Below are 21,317 nucleotides of genomic sequence, written 5' to 3' on the forward strand. Positions count from 1 at the left end.
CATCTAGTCCAGCATCCTGTTCTCACAGTGGCCAACCAGGTGCCTGGGGGAAGCCCACAAGCAGGACCCGAGTGCAAGAACGCTCTCCCCTCCTGAGGCTTCCGGCAACTGGTTTTCAGAAGCATGCTGCCTCTGACTAGGGTGGCACAGCACAGCCATCACGGCTAGTAGCCATTGATAGCCCTGTCCTCCATGAATTTGTCTAATCTTCTTTTAAAGCCGTCCAAGCTGGTGGCCATTACTGCATCTTGTGGGAGCAAATTCCATAGTTTAACTATGCACTGAGTAAAGAAGTACTTCCTTTTGTCTGTCCTGAATCTTCCAACATTCAGCTTCTTTGAATGTCCACAAGTTCTAGTATTATGAGAGAGGGAGAAGAACTTTTCTCTATCCACTTTCTCAATGCCATGCATAATTTTACACACTTCTATCATGTCTCCTCTGACCTGCCTTTTCTCTAAACTAAAAAGCCCCAAATGCTGCAACCTTTCCTCGTAAGGGAGTCGCTCTATCCCCTTGATCATTCTGGTTGCCCTCTTCTGAACCTTTTCCAACTCTATAATATCCTTTTTGAGATGAGGCGACCAGAACTGTACACAGTATTCCAAATGTGGCCGCACCATAGATTTATACAACGGCATTATGATATCGGCTGTTTTATTTTCAATACCTTTCCTAATTATCGCTAGCATGGAATTTGCCTTTTTCACAGCTGCCGCACACTGGGTCGACATTTTCATCGTGCTGTCCACTACAACCCCGAGGTCTCTCTCCTGGTCGGTCACCGCCAGTTCAGACCCCATGAGTGTATATGTGAAATTCAGATTTTTTGCTCCAATATGCATAATTTTACACTTGTTTATATTGAATTGCATTTGCCATTTTTCTGCCCATTCACTCAGTTTGGAGAGGTCTTTTTGGAGCTCTTCGCAATCCCTTTTTGTTTTAACAACCCTGAACAATTTAGTGTCGTCAGCAAACTTGGCCACTTCACTGCTCACTCCTAATTCTAGGTCATTAATGAACAAGTTGAAAAGTACAGGTCCCAATACTGATCCTTGAGGGACTCCACTTTCTACAGCCCTCCATTGGGAGAACTGTCCGTTTATTCCTACTCTCTGCTTTCTGCTTCTTAACCAATTCCTTATCCACAAGAGGACCTCTCCTCTTATTCCATGACTGCTAAGCTTCCTCAGAAGTCTTTGGTGAGGTACCTTGTCAAATGCTTTTTGAAAGTCTAAGTACACTATGTCTACTGGATCACCTCTATCTATATGCTTGTTGACACTCTCAAAGAATTCTAATAGGTTACTGAGACAGGACTTTCCCTTGCAGAAGCCATGCTGGCTCTGCTTCAGCAAGGCTTGTTCTTCTATGTGCTTAGTTAATCTAGCTTTAATAATACTTTCTACCAGTTTTCCAGGGACAGAAGTTAAGCTAACTGGCCTGTAATTTCCGGGATCCCCTCTGGATCCCTTTTTGAATATTGGCGTTACATTTGCCACTTTCCAGTCCTCAGGCATGGAGGAGGACCCGAGGGACAAGTTACATATTTTAGTTAGCAGATCAGCAATTTCACCTTTGAGTTCTTTGAGAACTCTCGGGTGGATGCCATCCGGGCCCGGTGATTTGTCAGTTTTTATATTGTCCATTAAGCCTAGAACTTCCTCTCTCGTTACCACTATTTGTCTCAGTTCCTCAGAATCCCTTCCTGCAAATGTTAGTTCAGGTTCAGGGATCTGCCCTATATCTTCCACTGTGAAGACAGATGCAAAGAATTCATTTAGCTTCTCTGCAATCTCCTTATCGTTCTTTAGTACACCTTTGACTCCCTTATCATCCAAGGGTCCAATCGCCTCCCTACATGGTCTCCTGCTTTGAATGTATTTATAGAATTTTTTGTTGTTGGTTTTTATGTTCTTAGCAATGTGCTCCTCAAATTCTTTTTTAGCATCCCTTAATTAATTTAATTTAGCATTAAATCCCTGGATCTGAACACCATACAGTAACTGAGGCAAGATTTTAGCCTTAAATACCTGGATAGCCGCTGGAATATATTGGGCCCCCTTTGTATAGAAAAAACAAAAAACTGTCTTGGTAGTATTCTGGGCTACCTGCACTAAGTGCTTTCTGTGGGTAGCTGTTTCTTTACTGTAATCCTTGTAACGGGGTGATCAACCTGTGGCCCTCCAGATGTTCCTGAATTACAGTTCCCATCATCTCTAGCCAGCATAGTCAGTGGTCAGGGATGATGAGAGTTACAGGCCACATTCACACCATACATTTATTCCACAGTCTTCCCCCAAAGAATCCTGGGAACTATTTATTTATTTATTTATTTATTTATTTAATATCCCACCCTTCCTCCCAGCAGAAGCCCAGGGTGGCACAAACTTATCATTTGTGAAGGGTGCTGAGAGTTGTTAGGAGATCCTTATTCCCCTTGCAGAGCTACAATTGCCAGAGTGGTTTAGCAGTCAGTCCCTCTTCCCAGAGAACTCTGAAAACTAGCTCTATGAGGGGAATGGGTGTGTGTGTCTCCTAACGACTCACAGCACCCTTAACTAACTGTACTTCCCAGGATTCTTTGGGGGAAGCCATGGCTGTTTAAAGTGGAATAAAAGAGGAATAAATGTATGGTGTGCACATTGCTGCAGTCACCAATATCTGGAAGACCACAGGTTCCCCATCTCTACTGTAAGGTAAGTGAGTTCTATAAGGTAAGGAGACTGAGAGAGTGGCTTGCCCGAGGGCACCTAGTGAGTTCATGGCAGAGCCAAAATTCAAATGGGGGCTTCCTGATTCATAGCCTTGTCTTTTAGTCTCTAAGCTTAGCACAAGGTTATGAATCCCTGTACCCCCTAGATGTTTTGGACTGCAACTCCCTTCAGCCCCAGCCACCATGGCCAATGGTCAGGGATGATAGCAATTGTAGTCCAACAGTGTCTGGAGGACACCAGGCTCCACATCCCTGCACTAAGTGATAAACAAATATTTCTAAGTCAAAGTAAAATACAGAAATCAAAGCAAGTTAGGCCTCTGTGTAGTAACCTCAGAACAGACTGTTCTTTAGTTCTGCAATTGTAGTCTGGGCAGAGTGGGGCAGGTTGTAATTTCTCCTGATTGCTACCAAGTTTTATTGCTTAAGTCAGGGCAATAATAAATAGCACACAAGAGAGCATGTGACGTGTCCTTTCCTTAGTTTTAAGGTACAAGGTCATGGAAATAAACATTTTGCCTGGCTATGCTACGTTGAGAGTTATACTTGTTTTTCCGGCTCATTAGTGAAATTAAAGAAAATGACAGAAGAATGACTTTGGTCAACTCTTTGATGTCTCAGTGTATATGCGGGGCTCCTATGTCTGTGTCCAATGACAAAGTAAGTTCCTGTGAATTGATTGTTTCATACGTGATTTTCCATCCCAGTCCTTAGCTGTCTGACTTTCTCTATTTAAATTCAGCAGGGTTACTCTGATTTCAGCCGGTTAGCAATGTGGATTTATAGGAAGAAAATGTTGAGTGGTTTATGTTAATCTGTAAATGCAAGGTCTGGGTGACTTCTTGCATATATAAATTATAAAATAAAATGGCACAAGAACGAATGTTTTGGGTTGGTGAGGGGACGCCACATGTGTTGAAGAGTTGCAAAGGGTTAATGATTTTACACTAGATAACGCAGGAAGGGGAGTCAGTCCTTTGAACACGGCAAGACTTACTTCTGAGTAAACGTGCGTGCCTCCAACTCTGTGCCTACTTACCTGGGAGTAAGCCCCTTTGAACACAGTGGGAGTAACTTTCAACGAAACATATATCAGATTTGCCTACATGGCTCCATTCCTATGCATACTTACCTGAGGGTAAGTCTCATTGAACACAGTGGGTCTTGCTTCTATGTGAACATGCACAAGCTTGGGTGGCTTCCAAGACATTTTTACTCAGAAGTAAGTCCCATGGTATTCACACTTATTCCTTAGTAGGTGTCCTTAGGATTGCAGCCTTAGTGGTGCTGATTTTTAAAATATTTATTTATTTACTCTATTAGGCTGTTCAATGACATTGTTCTCTGGGCTGGTTAACACAAGGTATTTGTTTTTGTTTCTCTTTCTTTTCATGACCATATAAAATATTTTGGTTAGCCTTTCCCATCCTGATACCCTCCAGATGTTTTGGGACTACAACTTCCACCAACCCCAGCCAGCATAACCAATTGGCAGGGATGATGGGAGTTATAGTTGAAAAAAATCTGGAACGGACTAGTTTGGGTAAGGCTGATTTAGGCCAATAATTTATTTTTTCCCCTTCAGCTGAAAGTGAAATATATGGCATAATAAGATGCTATGGGGAGAAGCTCAGGCGATTGACCAATTTAGTTCTTTCTAGTTGCTGCCTGTGTAAAAGATCAGGTTAAAACTCAGTTCAACAGAGGGTAAGTGTTTTTATTTATTTATTTATTTATTAGATTTGTTAGACGCCCATCTGGCAGAGGTTAATCTGCCACTCTGGGCGACGTACAACAAAATACAATACAATCCATGTAAAAACAATTCAAAAAGCAAACAATATAAAATTTAAAACTGAATAAACCCCCACAGAACTATACTCTGCCACCCTAACCCCCTTCCCAAGCTTTGAACCACTGATAACCCAACCACATATTAGGGTCAAATGTATTTCAAACTCCTAGTTCATCCAGTCTCAGCATGTTAAAAGTAAAAAATCAAACCAAGTGGATTAAGCTAGACTATATTATTAATCAATCAATCAGTTAATTAATTAATATCCCACCCTTCCTCCTGGCAGGAGCCCAGGGTGGCAATGTAACAAATCTTACTGATATTCCAGCATACCAGTATTTGTATTACAGAGTTAATGACTAGCAGGAGCAGTATGGTTAATCACAAAGGTTATAAGATGTTACAACTTACAAAACAGATAAATCATAAATAAATAAAAATTTGAGGAAATGAACGTCATGACCAAGATTAATATTGTGTATTGGGCCTGGGCTACCCTGTAGGCTCAGGATGCTGTCCAATGTCCTGTACCTGGGTTTTCATTCCATCTCCCAATGTAGTGAAGGTGAGAGCAGCCTTCTCCTGGTCTCCTGCCCCTTTCTACCATATAAAATGCAGCAAGCATCAAAGTCTTGTGAGAGGAACCCAGCCTCTAATAGGAAATCCAGAACTTCCAGTGCTCATGGCCTTGTCCCCATTGCCATGGCAACAAGGCAGTGGCTTGCCCTGCTGCTTGCTCATGCATTGCAAAAACAACATGGGGATGTGCTGGCAAAGCAGCACCCATCAGTGTGGAACTCCCACCACCCCACCCATCAGTGTGGAACTCCCACCACCCCACCCATCAGCTGATGTCATCCAGTGATGTCAACTGATGGGCAGGTGGGCGTGATTAGGGGAAATGGCCTCGCATGTCAGCTTGGACCCCCTGGCAGGAACTTCATCGCCCCTGGCCTATCTGTTATGTTTCATTTGTTTTGGCTCATTCTGACATGTAGGTTGGCTGTCGATGCTCCAGTCACCAGTGTGAACATGTGTGTTTGAACAAGCCTCCTTTTTTTCCTTCCTTCTTATACACCTGCACTGTGGCAGACAGACAGGTCCTTGTGCTCACATTATTGCATGGTGGCATTTATTGTGGGGATGTGTCCTAGCTCAATGATGGAGCACATTGTTTGCATGCTGAAGGTTTTAGTTTCAATTCCCAGCTTCTCCGGCTAGGGCTGGGAGAGCCACTTCCAGCCAGTATTGAGCTGGATGGACCAATGAACCGACTCTGTATAAAGCAATCAAAATGATCAAGGCCGGGGATAGAGCAACTCTCCTGTGAGGAAAGGTTGCAACATTTTTAGTTTAGAGAAAACACAAGTAAGAGGTGACATGATAGAAGTGTATAAAATTATGCATGGTGTGGAGAAAGTGGATAGAGAAAAGTTTTCTCCCACTCTCATAACACCAGAACTTGGGGACATCCAATGAAGCTGAATGTTGGAAGATTCAGGATGGACAAAAGAAAGGGCTTCTTCACACAGAGCATAGTTAAACTGTGGAATTCGCTCCTGCAAGAGGCAGTGATGGCCACCAACTTGGATGGCTTTAAAAAAGGACTGGAGAAAGTCATGGAGGAAAAGGCTACCGGTGGCTACTAGCCATGATCACTATGCTCTGCCTCCATAGTCAGAGGAGATATGCTTCCAAATACCAATTGCTGGAAACCGCAGGAGGTGAGAGGACTCTTGCACTCAGGACCTCCTTGCGGGTTTCCCATAGGGGCATCTGGTTGGCTACTGTGAGAACAGGATGCTGGACTAGATGGGCCACTGGCCTCATTCAATAGGCTATTCTTACGTTCTTATGTAAGGCAGCTTCCTATTATAGCAAATCATTACAGGTTTGTTTTTCATTGTTGCTTATACTTTTAGGTTGACATAAAAAAAAGTTAGCCCTGCATTTCATACTCGATAGCTGAGGGTTGTAATCCACTGGATCTAATATGGGTAGCACAAAAAGGATAGGCTCATTGGAGCCTGGAAAATTGAGGTGTTAACACTGTGAAGAATAAAATTACTTGCAAAATCTGTGAAAGGAGTGGGAATCTATTCTTCCATAATGCCACCCTTCAGAGTTACAAATGTCAGTATGAATTAGTAATTGCAAAACAATAGCACCTATAGGAATTTGGATGCCTCCAAACTTTTACTAGTTTTCCTTTCTGTCAAATTACTGTTAGTGTGGCCTGATGGTAAGTTGTACATACACTTCCTGCTTGTGTCACGATCTGCAGCATGGCTTATTGCCAGAAATGCCTTGGTTTTCATTTACAGAGGAATTTCATATGTATGTTTGACCCACTTTCATTGTGGAAACAAACAGTGGGAGCCATATCTGATCTCTCTCTCTCTCTCTCTGAAGGAAACTACCTTAAGGTGTTATAGCAGGCAGTTCTGCTACAACTATTGACTACTAAGCAGCATAGCAGCCCCTTGCTCTCCGTTCACATTGTCATAATCATGAGTTAGCTTTCTCCATGCTGCCTAGTGCAAGCAATGAAAGCGGCAGTGGTAACTGGAACCATTGGAAAGATTCAGGCAACTATCTTTTCCCACTGAGCAGTGACATTTTTAGTCACTGCAAGAGGGAGTAATTCCTCTGAAGGGAGTGTCCAACAGGTGATGCTCCTCTATGTCTGTTCTGTACACCAGGGATGTGGAACCTGTGACCTTCTAGATGTTGTTGGGGTCCAACTTCCATAAGCCTCAGCCAGCATGGCCAACAGTATGTGGAGGGCCAGAGGTTCCCCATACTTGTTGTAGATCTTTGCTACTGGTTCAGAGCATGTTGGCTTTTTGAGCAGCTTTAGGGGAGGAGCTTTAGCTCAGTGATAGAGCCTCTGTCGTGCATACAGAAGGTTCCAGGTATAATCCCTGGCATCTCCAGGAAGGGTTGGGGAGAGATCCCTGTCTAGAAGCAGTTATGTAGGGAGGTGGTGGGCTCTCCAAGAGGTAGCTGGACAGCCACCGGTTGGGTATGCTTTAAGTTAGATTCTTGCATTGAGCAGGGGATTGGACTCGATGGCCTTATAGGCCCCTTCCAACTCTACTGTTCTATGCTTCTGTGAAATCCTGGAGTGCTGCTGCCAGTGAAGGTCAACAACACTGAGCTAGACGGACCAGTGGTCTGACTTTGTATAAGGTAGCTTCTTGTGAGTATATCTATTGTTGGACTCCTTCAGTCAACTCCTTCTGATTCCCCATTGGATGGGGATACAAAAGCCATCACTCAATATGTGGAAAACCTTATCGTCTTCTTGTCTGAAACATTACCTTCACCAAATCTGTTTTTAAAAAGTATAAGAAAATGAATTAGCAGCAAAACCCCATGCATTTCTATTCAGCAGTAGGGCCCACTGTGTTCAGGTGAACATTACTGCCGAGGAGTGTGAACTACAGTTCAGATTTCATAGCATTACTGTAATCCAAGGAAGGGGAACCTGTGGTCCTCCAGATGTTCTTAGTGATGGGAATTGTAGTTCAACATCTGGAGGGCCACAGGTTCCCCATCCTTGCTGTGACGTTTCAAGTTACTAATATTTAATGTTAGTCACAATTGTTTTCTTGGCCTTTTACCAAGAATTGAGGGCAATTTCAGACCCACAAGTAGGTAGCAATAACCAGTGTGATTCAATACCCCATAGTGTCTCTGCTATTCAGTATTAAGTCCATCAGTTTAGCACAGCCTTTCCCAACCAGTGTTCCTCCAGATGTTGTTGGACCACAACTCCCATCAGCCTCAGCCAGCATTGCCAATGGTCAGGAAAGATGGGAATTGTGGTCCAACAACATCTGGAGGCACACTGGTTGGGAAAGGCTGGTTTAGCACATGGGCAAACCCTCTGCACCTGTATATTGATCTTGATGAAGGTAGTGGAGCAAACACCACTTGTTTGGGGTGGAACAAAAATCATACTTATCTCCTATTGTAAAAAAGTATTAACAAGTTGACTTTGAAGCACAAGCATCAGTCATCGCAATCCTTAAGCAAATAATTTTAGATATAAGTCCTATGGCAATATGTGGCATTTATATCCAAGTAATACATTATTATTTATTTGAGAAATAAAGGGAGCGATGAACAGGTAGAGAGCATTCAAAGTCCTGTGCTTATATTATAGTATGGGAGTGTGAATACATAATAGAGACATTCATTGGTTTTTGAAAATGTGATAGAGTTTAGGAAAGCATGGGTTGTTACCAAAACATTTCTGCCTTAATAGCTTCTAATAGCACGTATACATCTTGCTTAGGTATTAAGAGATATTTTAAATTAACGTTGAAGAGATGGGTTTTCCTAAACATGAAGAATTGTATCCCAAAATGGGAATGACCATAGCTGAGAATGGCCAAAGCATCTTCTTTGCATGCAGAAGGTCCCAGGTTCAATCCCCAGCATGTCCAGCTAGGGTTGGGAATGTCTGCTGTCTGAAACCCTGGAGAGCTGCTGCCAGACAGTGGCCCAGTTCACAAGTAACATTAAACCAAATCATGGCTTTGCTCCTCCTCCAGTTCTTCTGCTGCCACACTGCTGTGATTATGTTTTGACCTGGGCTTGTGGTTTATCTTCTGCAGGAAAACCACAAGCAGTAAGCAATAGAACAAACCTTGGCTACAACTCATGGTTTGTCTGAAGTGTGATAAAACTATGAGTCTGGGTTTGGACACCGGTAAGCCAAACCATGGCTTAGCTCACTGCAGCGGTGCAGCAGCAGCAGGACAGGGAAAGAAGCGGAGTAGCTGCCATCTTTCTGTGGGAGCCCACGTGCTTGCTCATTTGTGCTAAGCCATGGCTATGCTAAGCCACTGGGTCAGCATGACAATACTTAGCTAGATGGAATAATTGTCTGACTTGGTATATGACAACTTCCTATACTTCTAGTGTCTGAACAATCCTTTGTATAGTATGCCACACTGGTTTTCCAATAAAGATCAGTTTCCTGAAACCAGGGCTGTGGAGTCGGAGTCGTGGGGTCGAAGTTGGAGTCGGAAGCAATTTTGGGTGGAGTCGGAGTTGGAAGAAATGTACTGACTCCGACTTCAAAATAAAATTAATATTTTAATAATATTAATTTATTAATATTAATACATTAATATACATTTGCCATTTATGAAGGAGTCAGAGTTGGAGTCGGACAGTAGAAAAATAGAGGAGTCGGAGTCGAAGGTTTGACATACCGACTTCACAGCCCTGCCTGAAACACAACAGGGATTTCATATGATCATATCATTTCATATGATTATGTGGAAGATCACTTTGTATGTTAGCCACCCGCTGACGCTTTATGTCTTCATTATCAAACAACAGCAGCAATTAACTTTTTTGAATGAAGACCACCATCCCCCTCTTTTAAAAAAAAACATTGCTTAGTAAGAAAAAAAAGCCTCTGAACTGGCCTTTTAGTTTCTTCTAATTATAATAGCTACAAGCCACATTTGAACCCAGCTATATTTTTAAGTTGCTTATACACTTTGAGTCATATATGTTTCCTTCAGTGTGCTTCGTTTTCACGTGTAATGTTTTAATTTTCAGATGTTTAGCCCCTATGTAGAAAGACTGAATCCTTGTACCAGCCTTCCCCATCCCTGGTGCTCTTCAGATGTTATGGACTACAACTCCCAGTAGTTAAGCCAACACCACTGTCTTGTCCTGCAAGTGGTCCCATCAATGGAGGAAGCCTATGCAGGACCTTCTTAGTCGTGGCACACCTATGGAATGTCCTCCCACCCCCCACCCCCTGAGATTTGGTTGGCCTCCTGAGTTTTTGATGGAGCCTTAAGATAACATCTCTTTTCTCAGGCTTTTGGAGTGCTTGATGTGGGTGAAGGTCAGATGTACTGCTATGGCTTGGCTGTTGAGAGATTAGGTTTTTAATGTTTGCATTATATTTATGTAGTTCTGTTATATTTATTTTTTTAGCCACCAGTATGTTATCCTGGGGTCCTGGCTGATGGAGGGCAGCTAATAAATTGAACCTATAAACGGTCCAAAATATCTGGAGGGCTTCAGGTTGGGCAGGCTGCCTTATAACATGTGAAAGATGTAGTTTATCATGTCTTTAAGTGCTTTTGGCTTATTTGACTTGTTCACGTTTAAAAAAGGTTGTTACTGATGATCACTGGAAGAAACCCCCATACCAGGATGAAGAAAGAACAGATACTCAAAAGGTCACACCCAGAAGATGGGGATCTGTTAAAAGGTCTCGTCCTCGGCCCCTCTCAGATTATGGCCAGTTGGCAATTAGAAGTTTCTCAATACCAGAAGATTCCGTTGCTATGGAGTCTCAGAAAGTGGACTGTGTGGATGTTGACAACGAGCCTGGATCACCCACTGTTGAACTGGGAACCTGTACAGTAGCCAATGAAAGAGCGCGCAAAAGAAGACCCATCTCTGTCATTGGTGGGATCAGTTTCTATGAGAACAACCAAACAGAAGAAATAACAGACCTCCTTACACAAGTAAGACACAAAATGCACTGTCTGTGAAACTCAATCAAAAGATCCTTCTCCTTCCTGACCTATAATCTTCAAGTTAGAAAATAGCGGACACCACCTTTTCCTTCTTTCTGCTTCTCCCAAATCACCATCAAATATTTTTCTTCTAAAAGCATGACATCAGATTAACTAATACTTCAGAATGGATGATTCTTCCTTTGTGATATATGCTAACTTTTCTCTTCTCTGGATGCAGATGGTTTCACTTGAGGTTTAAAAATATTTCCCTGTTTATCCATGTACATCTGGGTGTGGCCTATGTAATAAACAATAACGGCTGTTGTTGCACATAAATGACAGTATTAACACAACAAAAGGGTTTCTTAGTCCTTTGAAAGTGTTGATTAGTATGGAAATATTTATGGGCACTACTTGCACAACAAACTTGGAAAAATGCTCAATTGATTTGAAAAGGAACTCCTATGACTGGCAATAAACCAGACTTAGGGAGCAATCCTGACAATGGGAAGCCAGCGTAATTTACATTACGTTAAATTAAACCGGTGTAAAGATCCAAACCCCATTCAGGAGCAGGGCTACTGCCGGTGGAGCCGGCCCAAGCCTGGCAGAGGGAAAACGACCTTTTAAAATAGAGTTTTACACCACCCTTTTTACGGGTGTAAGTTCCACCGGGTTGCCAGGTCACATGACTGAGCAGAACGGAGTTAGGATCCAGCATAAGTAACCCCCCCCACCTGGTTTTGCCCCTGCAGTGTCCCTTTTGGGGGAACTTATACCGGCCCTGGCTGAGCTGGGATGAGGGACTTAGCCGACATATCTCCAGCTGAACCAGGGTTGGGGACTTATGCTCACACCAGGGTTCAGCCAGCTGAGCTGGAGATCTGCCAGATCCTAACTTACTCATCCTGGTGGACCTTGGGTTTGGATTGCTCCCTAAGAGATCATATCTGGTATCTAGCACTAACAGCAAAGAGAGTTGTGGCACCTTAAAGATTTAACATGTTTATTGTGGTATAAGCTTTTGAGGCTGAAATATGTGTAAAATGATCACCTGTGTATCCTTAGTACTAAGAGCAGAAGAAAACATATACTTAGGCTAACAACCTACCTGTTAATGACCACTTATTTATGTTTCTGCTATTCATTTCAGAAGAAAAACCAAAGTGGCAAACAGAATAAAAAAATAGAAAACAGAATATTAAAAAAATAAGTAAATAAAACCATAAGAATCCAATGCAGCAGTCTTCAGCCTTTTCAGATCCAGACCCATTTTTAACCCAAACTTGCGTCTGGGAACTCATTTCTTCATTTTGTTACCATATACTTGTATAGTGCTAATGTTGCAACCCAGCTTATATCAGGTTGTGACCCAGTAGTGGGTCCTGACCTACCTCTTGAAGACCAACAACCTAATGCATGTGTCTGATGAAGTGGGCTCTAGTCCACAAAAACGTATACCATAATAAATGTGTTCCTCTTTACGGTGCTACAAGATTCTTTGTTTGGCTTCTGCAAGGGAAAGTCCTGTCTCAGTAACCTATTAGAATTCTTTGAGAGTGTCAACAAGCATATAGATAGAGGTGATCCAGTGGACATAGTGTACTTAGACTTTCAAAAAGCATTTGACAAGGTACCTCACCAAAGACTTCTGAGGAAGCTTAGCAGTCATGGAATAAGAGGAGAGGTCCTCTTGTGGATAAGGAATTGGTTAAGAAGCAGAAAGCAGAGAGTAGGAATAAACGGACAGTTCTCCCAATGGAGGGCTGTAGAAAGTGGAGTCCCTCAAGGATCGGTATTGGGACCTGTACTTTTCAACTTGTTCATTAATGACCTAGAATTAGGAGTGAGCAGTGAAGTGGCCAAGTTTGCTGACGACACTAAATTGTTCAGGGTTGTTAAAACAAAAAGGGATTGCGAAGAGCTCCAAAAAGACCTCTCCAAACTGAGTGAATGGGCGGAAAAATGGCAAATGCAATTCAATATAAACAAGTGTAAAATTATGCATATTGGAGCAAAAAATCTGAATTTCACATATACGCTCATGGGGCCTGAACTGGCGGTGACCGACCAGGAGAGAGACCTTGGGGTTGTAGTGGACAGCACGATGAAAATGTCGACCCAGTGTGCGGCAGCTGTGAAAAAGGCAAATTCCATGCTAGCGATAATTAGGAAAGGTATTGAAAATAAAACAGCCGATATCATAATGCCGTTGTATAAATCTATGGTGCGGCCGCATTTGGAATACTGTGTACAGTTCTGGTCGCCTCATCTCAAAAAGGATATTATAGAGTTGGAAAAGGTTCAGAAGAGGGCAATCAGAATGATCAAGGGGATGGAGCGACTCCCTTACGAGGAGAGGTTGCAGCATTTGGGGCTTTTTAGTTTAGAGAAAAGGCGGGTCAGAGGAGACATGATAGAAGTGTATAAAATTATGCATGGCATTGAGAAAGTGGATAGAGAAAAGTTCTTCTCCCTCTCTCATAATACTAGAACTCGTGGACATTCAAAGAAGCTGAATGTTGGAAGATTCAGGACAGACAAAAGGAAGTACTTCTTTACTCAGCGCATAGTTAAACTATGGAATTTGCTCCCACAAGATGCAGTAATGGCCACCAGCTTGGACGGCTTTAAAAGAAGATTAGACAAATTCATGGAGGACAGGGCTATCAGTGGCTACTAGCCATGATGGCTGTGCTGTGCCACCCTAGTCAGAGGCAGCATGCTTCTGAAAACCAGTTGCCGGAAGCCTCAGGAGGGGAGAGTGTTCTTGCACTCGGGTCCTGCTTGCGGGCTTCCCCCAGGCACCTGGTTGGCCACTGTGAGAACAGGATGCTGGATTAGATGGGCCACTGGCCTGATCCAGCAGGCTCTTCTTATGTTCTTATGTTCTTTTTGATATAATGGGCTAACATGGCTACCTGTCCCTGACCATTAGGTGACATTTTGGAAAAAGGACCAGTAATATGTGAAACTTGACCCACGTTGACTTCTGGCTAGTGGCCCAGTTGTGTGATTGTGCCACTGTGGGCTTAATTCAGCCCAGATGCAGCTTTGTGGGACACTTATCACTAACCATCACTTAGGATAACTTGCAGAAGCATGCCAAAAGCTGGATTCATCCCATGACAGGGCATGCACATTACTCTTTTGGCACAGCCAGAAGTGGCTGGAATTCAGTATGGGCCAGCTTCTTCATGAATAGGCTATTTGTGTGAATTGGACTTAAGGCATGAATTGGCCGTTGTGTTATTTCTTCGTAGATATGGCTTCAGTTACCTCTCTGCATGCCTGCAAAAAATGCTACATGTCAATCAAAATTACATTGACCTTCCCAGATCTGAATATTACAGATAATTGTGAATGAATGTTACATTTTTAGAGGATATACTGACGCGCAAGTCACACACCTGTCTCTGTCTTGAAAAAAGTATCCTCTGCATTGGCTCTTAGTCCATGACTACCACAGTATGGATGAGTATTTTGACGGCTCTGTTAAACCTAGAAAATTAACGCTTCTCTTAAAAGATAACCCATAAATAGTTGGGCTGTGGCTTTTGACAAGGAGCCTGCTTTTCTGTACAGACTTTGGGTCAACTTACACAAAATACAATTAATAAATGACTTGAAGATGAAACAGAATTAACTTTCATTTTCTTTTCAAACATTCTGGAACCTTTAAAAAAGGATGTACTTGATTTTTATTTTTCAAGTGTTCTGATATCCAGACCTTTAGTCTTTTTCTTAGGACAACACTTCCTACGGGGAAGTTACTTAGCGGTGGGAAAAGGGAAGTTATATACCAAGAGACAGTCATCTCATTAATTTAAACCGTGATAGGGAGCTGTACACTTTCTTCTGTGGAAATTAATGAGTTTCTAGCAGACATCTTTTTATGTTTGTGCTTAGATCTCTAAGCGTATCATCATCCTTTGAATATTCTTAAAGTGAAGAAATTGCCTCTCCCCCCCCCCCTCACAAAAATAAATTGAAGTTTTGCTTTGGAAATGTTGCTGCATGACATCCTGCAAGTTTTACTTTGGCATTTATTAATTCTATTGTGGTGGGTCTTTGGCTTCTTATTTTGCAATAACTCTTATAATCAATTTATAGTGAGAAGATGGCCAGAAATGGAGAATGCTCTAACCTTGTAACTATAGATGTGACACAAGAATGTTGTTTCATTGTTGTATGCCTTTTTTAAAAGCTTTCCAGCAAGGTGGGAGATTTACTTTCTTCCCTAATCCAGTTTTTTTGTGGAGCATAATATATTTAAGGGGAGGTGAGCAGGAAATTTTTCACATCTGTGGTGTTCCCCATTCATAGGGTGATAGCCAATGTTACTCATACTCAGAGAAGACCCATTGAAATCAGTGGACTTAAGTTCATTGGTTTCAGTGAGTCTACTCTGAGTATAACTTAGTTGGCTATCGCATATGTTTTGTTCTCATAAGCGGCATACAGCAAGTCTGCCATTTGTATTACCACTTTTACATTGCATTCTTGCTGAATGTAAATTTCTGCTTTGCTGGAATTCTAGAGACAGATTCAAAGATAGTGGACCATTTTGAAGGTAGGTACATTCTTATTACTACGATCACTAAAAAGAGGGGTAAATCTTTAAAACTTGGGTTTTGTTCAGCACAAATGTATTACTTTTAAAGGGAGTGGGCTGAAACTCTTGCAGTAAAGCTAATATCCTAAATATAAATAAATGCACAATAAACAATAAAGCTGCTTTTGCCTGTGAGCAAAACCCACTAAAAACTAGTATTAAATTTGTTTTTAGCATTGAACTATTTGGTTTGATAGGAGAGTTGAAATTTTATAAATCAGTGTATAGGAGGCATTTAAAGACTAAGAATAAGGTGAGACAATTTAGGAAACGTGAAGAAGACTTTTGTCTTATTTTAGAGAAATCAGGAAAAGCACAAAAATGCAGTGATGCTTGAGAACTATTTTTGTAAGAAGCTTTTAAAGATCTATTGTTACTGGAGTCTTTTATCTCTCCTTTTGTAAGTTCCAAACACCCAGCAGAATGCCAAAAAATCCAAAACAAAGCCTTTGTTAACATTTATTTTAATTGCTTGGCATTTCAGCACAGGGGAAACTTTGTAATATAAGAATACTTGTTTCATAAAGGATCAACCAAAATTTTCTAGAATGGAAGCATTTCCTTTTAATAAATACTAAAGCCCTTTGAGGAGGAAAGTATGTGCTTGAAAGGCTGTGAAAATCTGAAGAAGAGTGGCACAGCTTAATAGTTTAGTGTGAAAAGTTTTAAATGCAAAATGTGACTGAGAGTGAGCACTTTAGAAAGTGTTATAAAAATGACAAAGAACAGTGTATGTATATATGTGCATATATATATATATATATATATATATATATATACAATAGTATATATAATATAATAATAATTTGAAGTGCTTTCATTTAAGTTATTTGGACAGGCTTAGGGAAAAGAGATGTATAAGGTGTGCGAAATACATTACTTAAAAACTGCTTTTATCAACCAAATTAGTGCTTGCTTTGTAGGGAGAAGGTAGAGGTGCCCATAATGAAAACCAAAAGCCATAACTCCCAGAATCCTTCCACCTTTAGCCAAACTATGCTGTCTATAGGCTTCTTCTTCAGGTTCCCCCCACCACCTGAAAAGCAGCAGATGGCAGAGCTTGGAAAAGTTACTTTTTTGAACTACAACTCCCATCAGCCCCAGTCAGCTTGGCCACTGGATTGGGCTGATGGGAGTTGTAGTTCAAAAAAGTAACTTTTCCAAGCTCTGGACTGGTAACCAGAGAAAGAGCATTTTCAGTAGTGGTGCCCTGTCTTTGGAATGCTGTTTCCAGAGAGGGTCTCCTGGTGCCGTTTCCTGATCACCTGGCAAAGTCCTTGCTATTTCCCCAGGCTTTTAACTTGCATTGATCTGTTTATTCTGGCTTGGGGAAGAGCTGTAGCTCAGTGACAGAACATCTGCTTTGCATGTAGAAGGTCCGAGGTTCTATTCCTGGCATCTCCAGATAGGGCTGGAAGAGACTCCCTGCCTGAGACCCTGGAAAGCAGCTGTCAGTCAAAGTGTGAACAACACCGGGCTAGATGATCCAATGATCTGACTCATTATAAGGCAGCTTCCAGTGGCTTGTGTATTATTTTTATACTATTTTTATAGATTTGCTAGTTTTAGTTTATTTTTAGGTATCAGTTTATTCTGTTTTTTAAATGTTTTATTGAAAGCTGCTCTGGTAACTTGATTGAAGGATGGAGTGTTCATTTTAATAATAAATAAATTCAGTAGCTAAGAAGCTATCACAAAAGGTGAGAGAGGCAGACACTGTAAATCGAGCACTAAACATAATAGTAGTAATAAAACGTTAGGAAAATAGAAATGCAAGTTAAAATGTTTCTGGTCCAATATATTTTAGGGCACTGTTCTTCATCCTTGGATTCATAACTCTCATCATCCTTGGCCATTGACTAAGCTGGCTGGGGTTGATGGGAGTTGTAGTCCAATAACATCGGAGGATCCAAGGTTGAAAAACAGCATTTTAGAGTTTCTGGCTAGGACTTTGTTATAAAACCTACTGCACAGTGATGGTAATTCCTTTATGTGGACACTCTAGATTTTAGAGCTATTTTCAGGGGGGAAAACGACAACAGATTTTCCTGGTTACCATGATTCAGTTTTTTCACTTTACTTATCCATTTATGCTGTCCAACCTCACAGGATGCTACTCTGACATATATAGAAATTAAGGTGACAATGCAGCGAAAGTTTAAGCTCTTTTAAGTCTCATTGACTTCACTTGGTGAGGAAAAATCATGTGCTTAATTCACCCATCGAAATTAGCGAAAGTTTATTCTGCCCTTTCTTGAACTGGAGTGTGCTTGAGTGTCATACATTATATATATTTTAAATATGCCAACTCAAATAGTAAAAGAAAATTAGAAGTTGGACCCCCAGCAACAATATGTTGCAGGATGGATGGAGTGCACTAGTTAAGTTTTTGAGTCACCCCTCTGTGCCCTATTCCACAATGAAAAAAAATGGACTGCCTTCAAGTTGATCCCGATTTATGGAAACCCTATGAATAGGGTTTTCACGGTAAGCGGTATTCAGAGGGGGTTTACCATTGCCTCCCTCTGAGGCTGAGAGGCAGTGACTGGCCCAAGGTCACCCAGTGAGCTTCATGACTGTGTGGGGATTTGAACCCTGGTCTCCCAAGTCGTAGTCCAGTACCTTAACCACTACACCACATTGGCTCTCTCTTCCACAATACTCCATTCTGTTCCCTCTCTGTGGTTTTCTGTTCTCCGTCCCAAAAGCCAGTCATCATTCTGTGCCTTCTGAGATGTTCAGCACTCACTGAGTTGTTTGGGCTCCCTCCTCTTAGGATTTTTTCCTTAAAGTTTGTGTGCTTCGGTAAACCTTGATGTTCCCCCAAACCTGCTCATACCTCCCTCATGTGCATAGATGGTGCTGATTTGTCTGCCTAAGCAACAGCACTTCCCTTTGAACACTGGAAATAGAAGGAACAATGGAACTCTAATATTGCTTTACTGTAATGTAACACAGAGAACGCTCTTTGCCTATGTAAACAACTTCACTTCTAAATATTGTTTCCTGCATGGTTTTGTTGGACTTCCAGATAGATTTCTATGGTAACAAGCTTTCTTCTTTGCTTTTTTAGCCAGTTGTGCGCCCTCCCGTGCCAGCACATCAGGTCCCCCCTTATAAAGCTGTCTCGGCCAGATTCCGCCCTTTTACCTTTTCTCAAAGTACACCCATCGGTCTGGATAGAGTTGGATGTAAGCGGCAAATGAGAGCATCCAATGGTGAGTTTCACATGGGACACACGCAAAACAAATAAGTAAACTTACAGGTTTTTTCAAAAGTTCTAATCAGTTGTGGCATCCAGATTGTGGAACTCCCACATCCTGACCCCATCCCTTCCAACCTTTTGCAGGTTACTGACAACTGCCTTGTTGAAGTGGGCCATCAATGTGGATTTTATTTTATTTTATCTAAATAATGGTTCTTAAAATTTGGGTCAGCTATCTTTGTATTTTGCATGGTTGTTCTTTTTCATAGTTTATGGAGTTGGTTTCAGTACATTTTAGTTATAATTGTACATTGCTTTGGGGGCTCTGCCAGAATGCAACCTATATAACTTAAAAGTCAACAAATAAAAAGTGAGAATTAAGTTGAGCCAACTGTGCTTCAGACAGCAGTATATTACAGCACAGTCCTAACCATGTCTACGTAGAAGAAAGTTCTATTGAATTCATTGGGGCTTACTCCCAGTGTAGGGTTAAGATTACAATTTAAGACTGCAAAACCTGGCCATTGACAAACTAAATGGCCTTGGGAGACAAATCTGTATCACAGTTTCCATGCTCTGGTCTGAGATGTATCCAGTGATGTCATTCCATTCATGGAAGGCTCTTCAATTCACCAAAGGTTTCAATGAATGGAAGGAGAGGGATGCAATTTTAGCCAATTCCCCATTCCCTTTAAAGCCATGCCCCCCACATGACACCCCCACATTATTCTGGAGGATCTTGCAACCCTCAAAACCCAATATGTGAGGGCACAGACAACTGCAGGGGCAAGGACGTATTGGCGAAAATCGTTCTCTCTCTGCCCGCATTCATGAAAGGGTTTACTAGATCAAAAACTTCCATGAATGGAACAACACCATAGAGTTCACTCCTCTGTTTGTTAAATCCTGTGTTTGCAGTCTTAGAATGCAGTCCTCTGCACATTTCCTGGAAGTAAGCCTCATTAAACTTGGTGGGACTGAGCTTCTGAGTAAAGCTACCTAGGACTGGGTCATTATCATTTTTTAAGTATTGTATGAATTATGATTGGTTTAAAAGGCTGAACATGGCTGTTGAATTAACATTCAAGATGAAAAATGTTGCTAGGAGCAAAGTGGCACTTCTGGGCAGTGGTCTTTCCTGCTGCAGTTACGTTACATTTATATTGCATGCTTGTGGAATGTGAAATAAGGGCAAATTTACTCTAATTTTTCCAACCTGCTTGTTTTCTCTCATTAAGTCATCCTTGTATGCAAAATATTAAGTTGCTGCTTCCACCAGAAATAAATTTGAAAATGGTGTTTTTATATGCAATGCTATTACGGTGAAGACCATGAAGTCATATTTTTACCTTTCATTTATTAGTTACCACCATGGGGCTCCTCCCTGCTCAGTTTTGTCTCAGCCACGTGCTTATCACATTATCTTCACTACCAAATCATTAATCATTTAGCAGAAGATGTTCTCTGCTCAATGCCATCTGCCTTCACTCAAACATTGAGAGCATCCTTTCCACAATCTCTAATGTTTCATTAACATTGGCCTAGAAATCAAAATGACTTTCCCGCTGGGAGTCTTAAATTCATCCTTGTAGTGTTGGTACCTTGGAATAGAGATTTGAAGGCCCAGATAAAATGGGGGGGATGTTTCCCCCTGTTTTTTCTGTCTTTCCCCCTTTCATTTTCCCCAATTCTGATTTTTTTGGGGGGAGGCAGTTCTGAATTTTTCCAACCTTTTTCCTGAAATTTTCCAGGTTTTTTAGGGGGGAGGGCCTTCACATCTCTACCTTGGAAAGATTCTCACTTTGATTTACATAGAGGGAGGTGGGAAAGTCCACATCCTTAAAAACAGTGGGGTGGCTCTGGACAGTTTATGGTGGAAATGGTCAGAAGCAAAAATGGGTGGAGCAATAGATGTGCCTTTTCCTTTGTACAGTAGGTTACATTTCAGACAGCTAAGAGGCATTACCATAGTTAAGACAAATTCCAACCTGACAAAAGCACTCAAGGAAGGGGTGGAGCAAGGCCAGTGAGGGGTGTGGCATGGGAAAGGGGCATGCATAGGGAGAGACCCAAAGGCCAGAGGCCTTCGTTTATTTCTCGCTTACTGCTCATGTGGGGTTGGACAACACAACAAGCCATGCTGTGACTTGTTTGAGCCATTTGGGTGCCATGTGGGAGGAGAAGCAGCATGGGGAGATCTGCATTGCAGGAAGGAGGCATCTTCACAATTAACCTGTGGTTTAAGACGAACTGTGGCTTATGGTGATGTATGAAACAGGCCATTGTGCACTCAGTATTGTGTGTTCTGACTAGTGCATATAATGCTGAATTAGTAATTAGGAGCAGGCTGCAGGATTATTTGTTATACTCCCTCCCCACCCTCCCCCACCTCAATAAATAACTCAATAAATAGGTTTTATAGTGTTGCTGATTATAGACACTGTTTTAAATGGTTTTAGGCTGCAGTCCCATACATACTT

At 41.7% G+C, this 21,317-nt stretch overlaps 1 protein-coding gene across 6 annotated transcripts in view; it reads left to right on the forward strand.

Moving 5' to 3' along the window:
* The window catches only part of SPATA13 (spermatogenesis associated 13), a 120,328-nt gene that overhangs the window by 61,666 nt on the left and 37,345 nt on the right, over window positions 1-21,317 (forward strand). For 5 of the 6 annotated variants that reach the window (XM_061628539.1, XM_061628541.1, XM_061628542.1 and 2 more), the window contains 2 exons: window positions 10,667-11,023; window positions 18,706-18,850. In XM_061628539.1, the coding sequence (XP_061484523.1) occupies window positions 10,667-11,023; window positions 18,706-18,850 (502 nt within the window). The remainder of the gene's footprint in view (window positions 1-10,666; window positions 11,024-18,705; window positions 18,851-21,317) is intronic. The other variant, XM_061628545.1, reaches the window with a different exon arrangement.

The sequence above is a fragment of the Rhineura floridana genome, chromosome 5 (assembly GCF_030035675.1).
Source record: "Rhineura floridana isolate rRhiFlo1 chromosome 5, rRhiFlo1.hap2, whole genome shotgun sequence".
Classification (NCBI taxonomy): domain Eukaryota; kingdom Metazoa; phylum Chordata; class Lepidosauria; order Squamata; family Rhineuridae; genus Rhineura; species Rhineura floridana.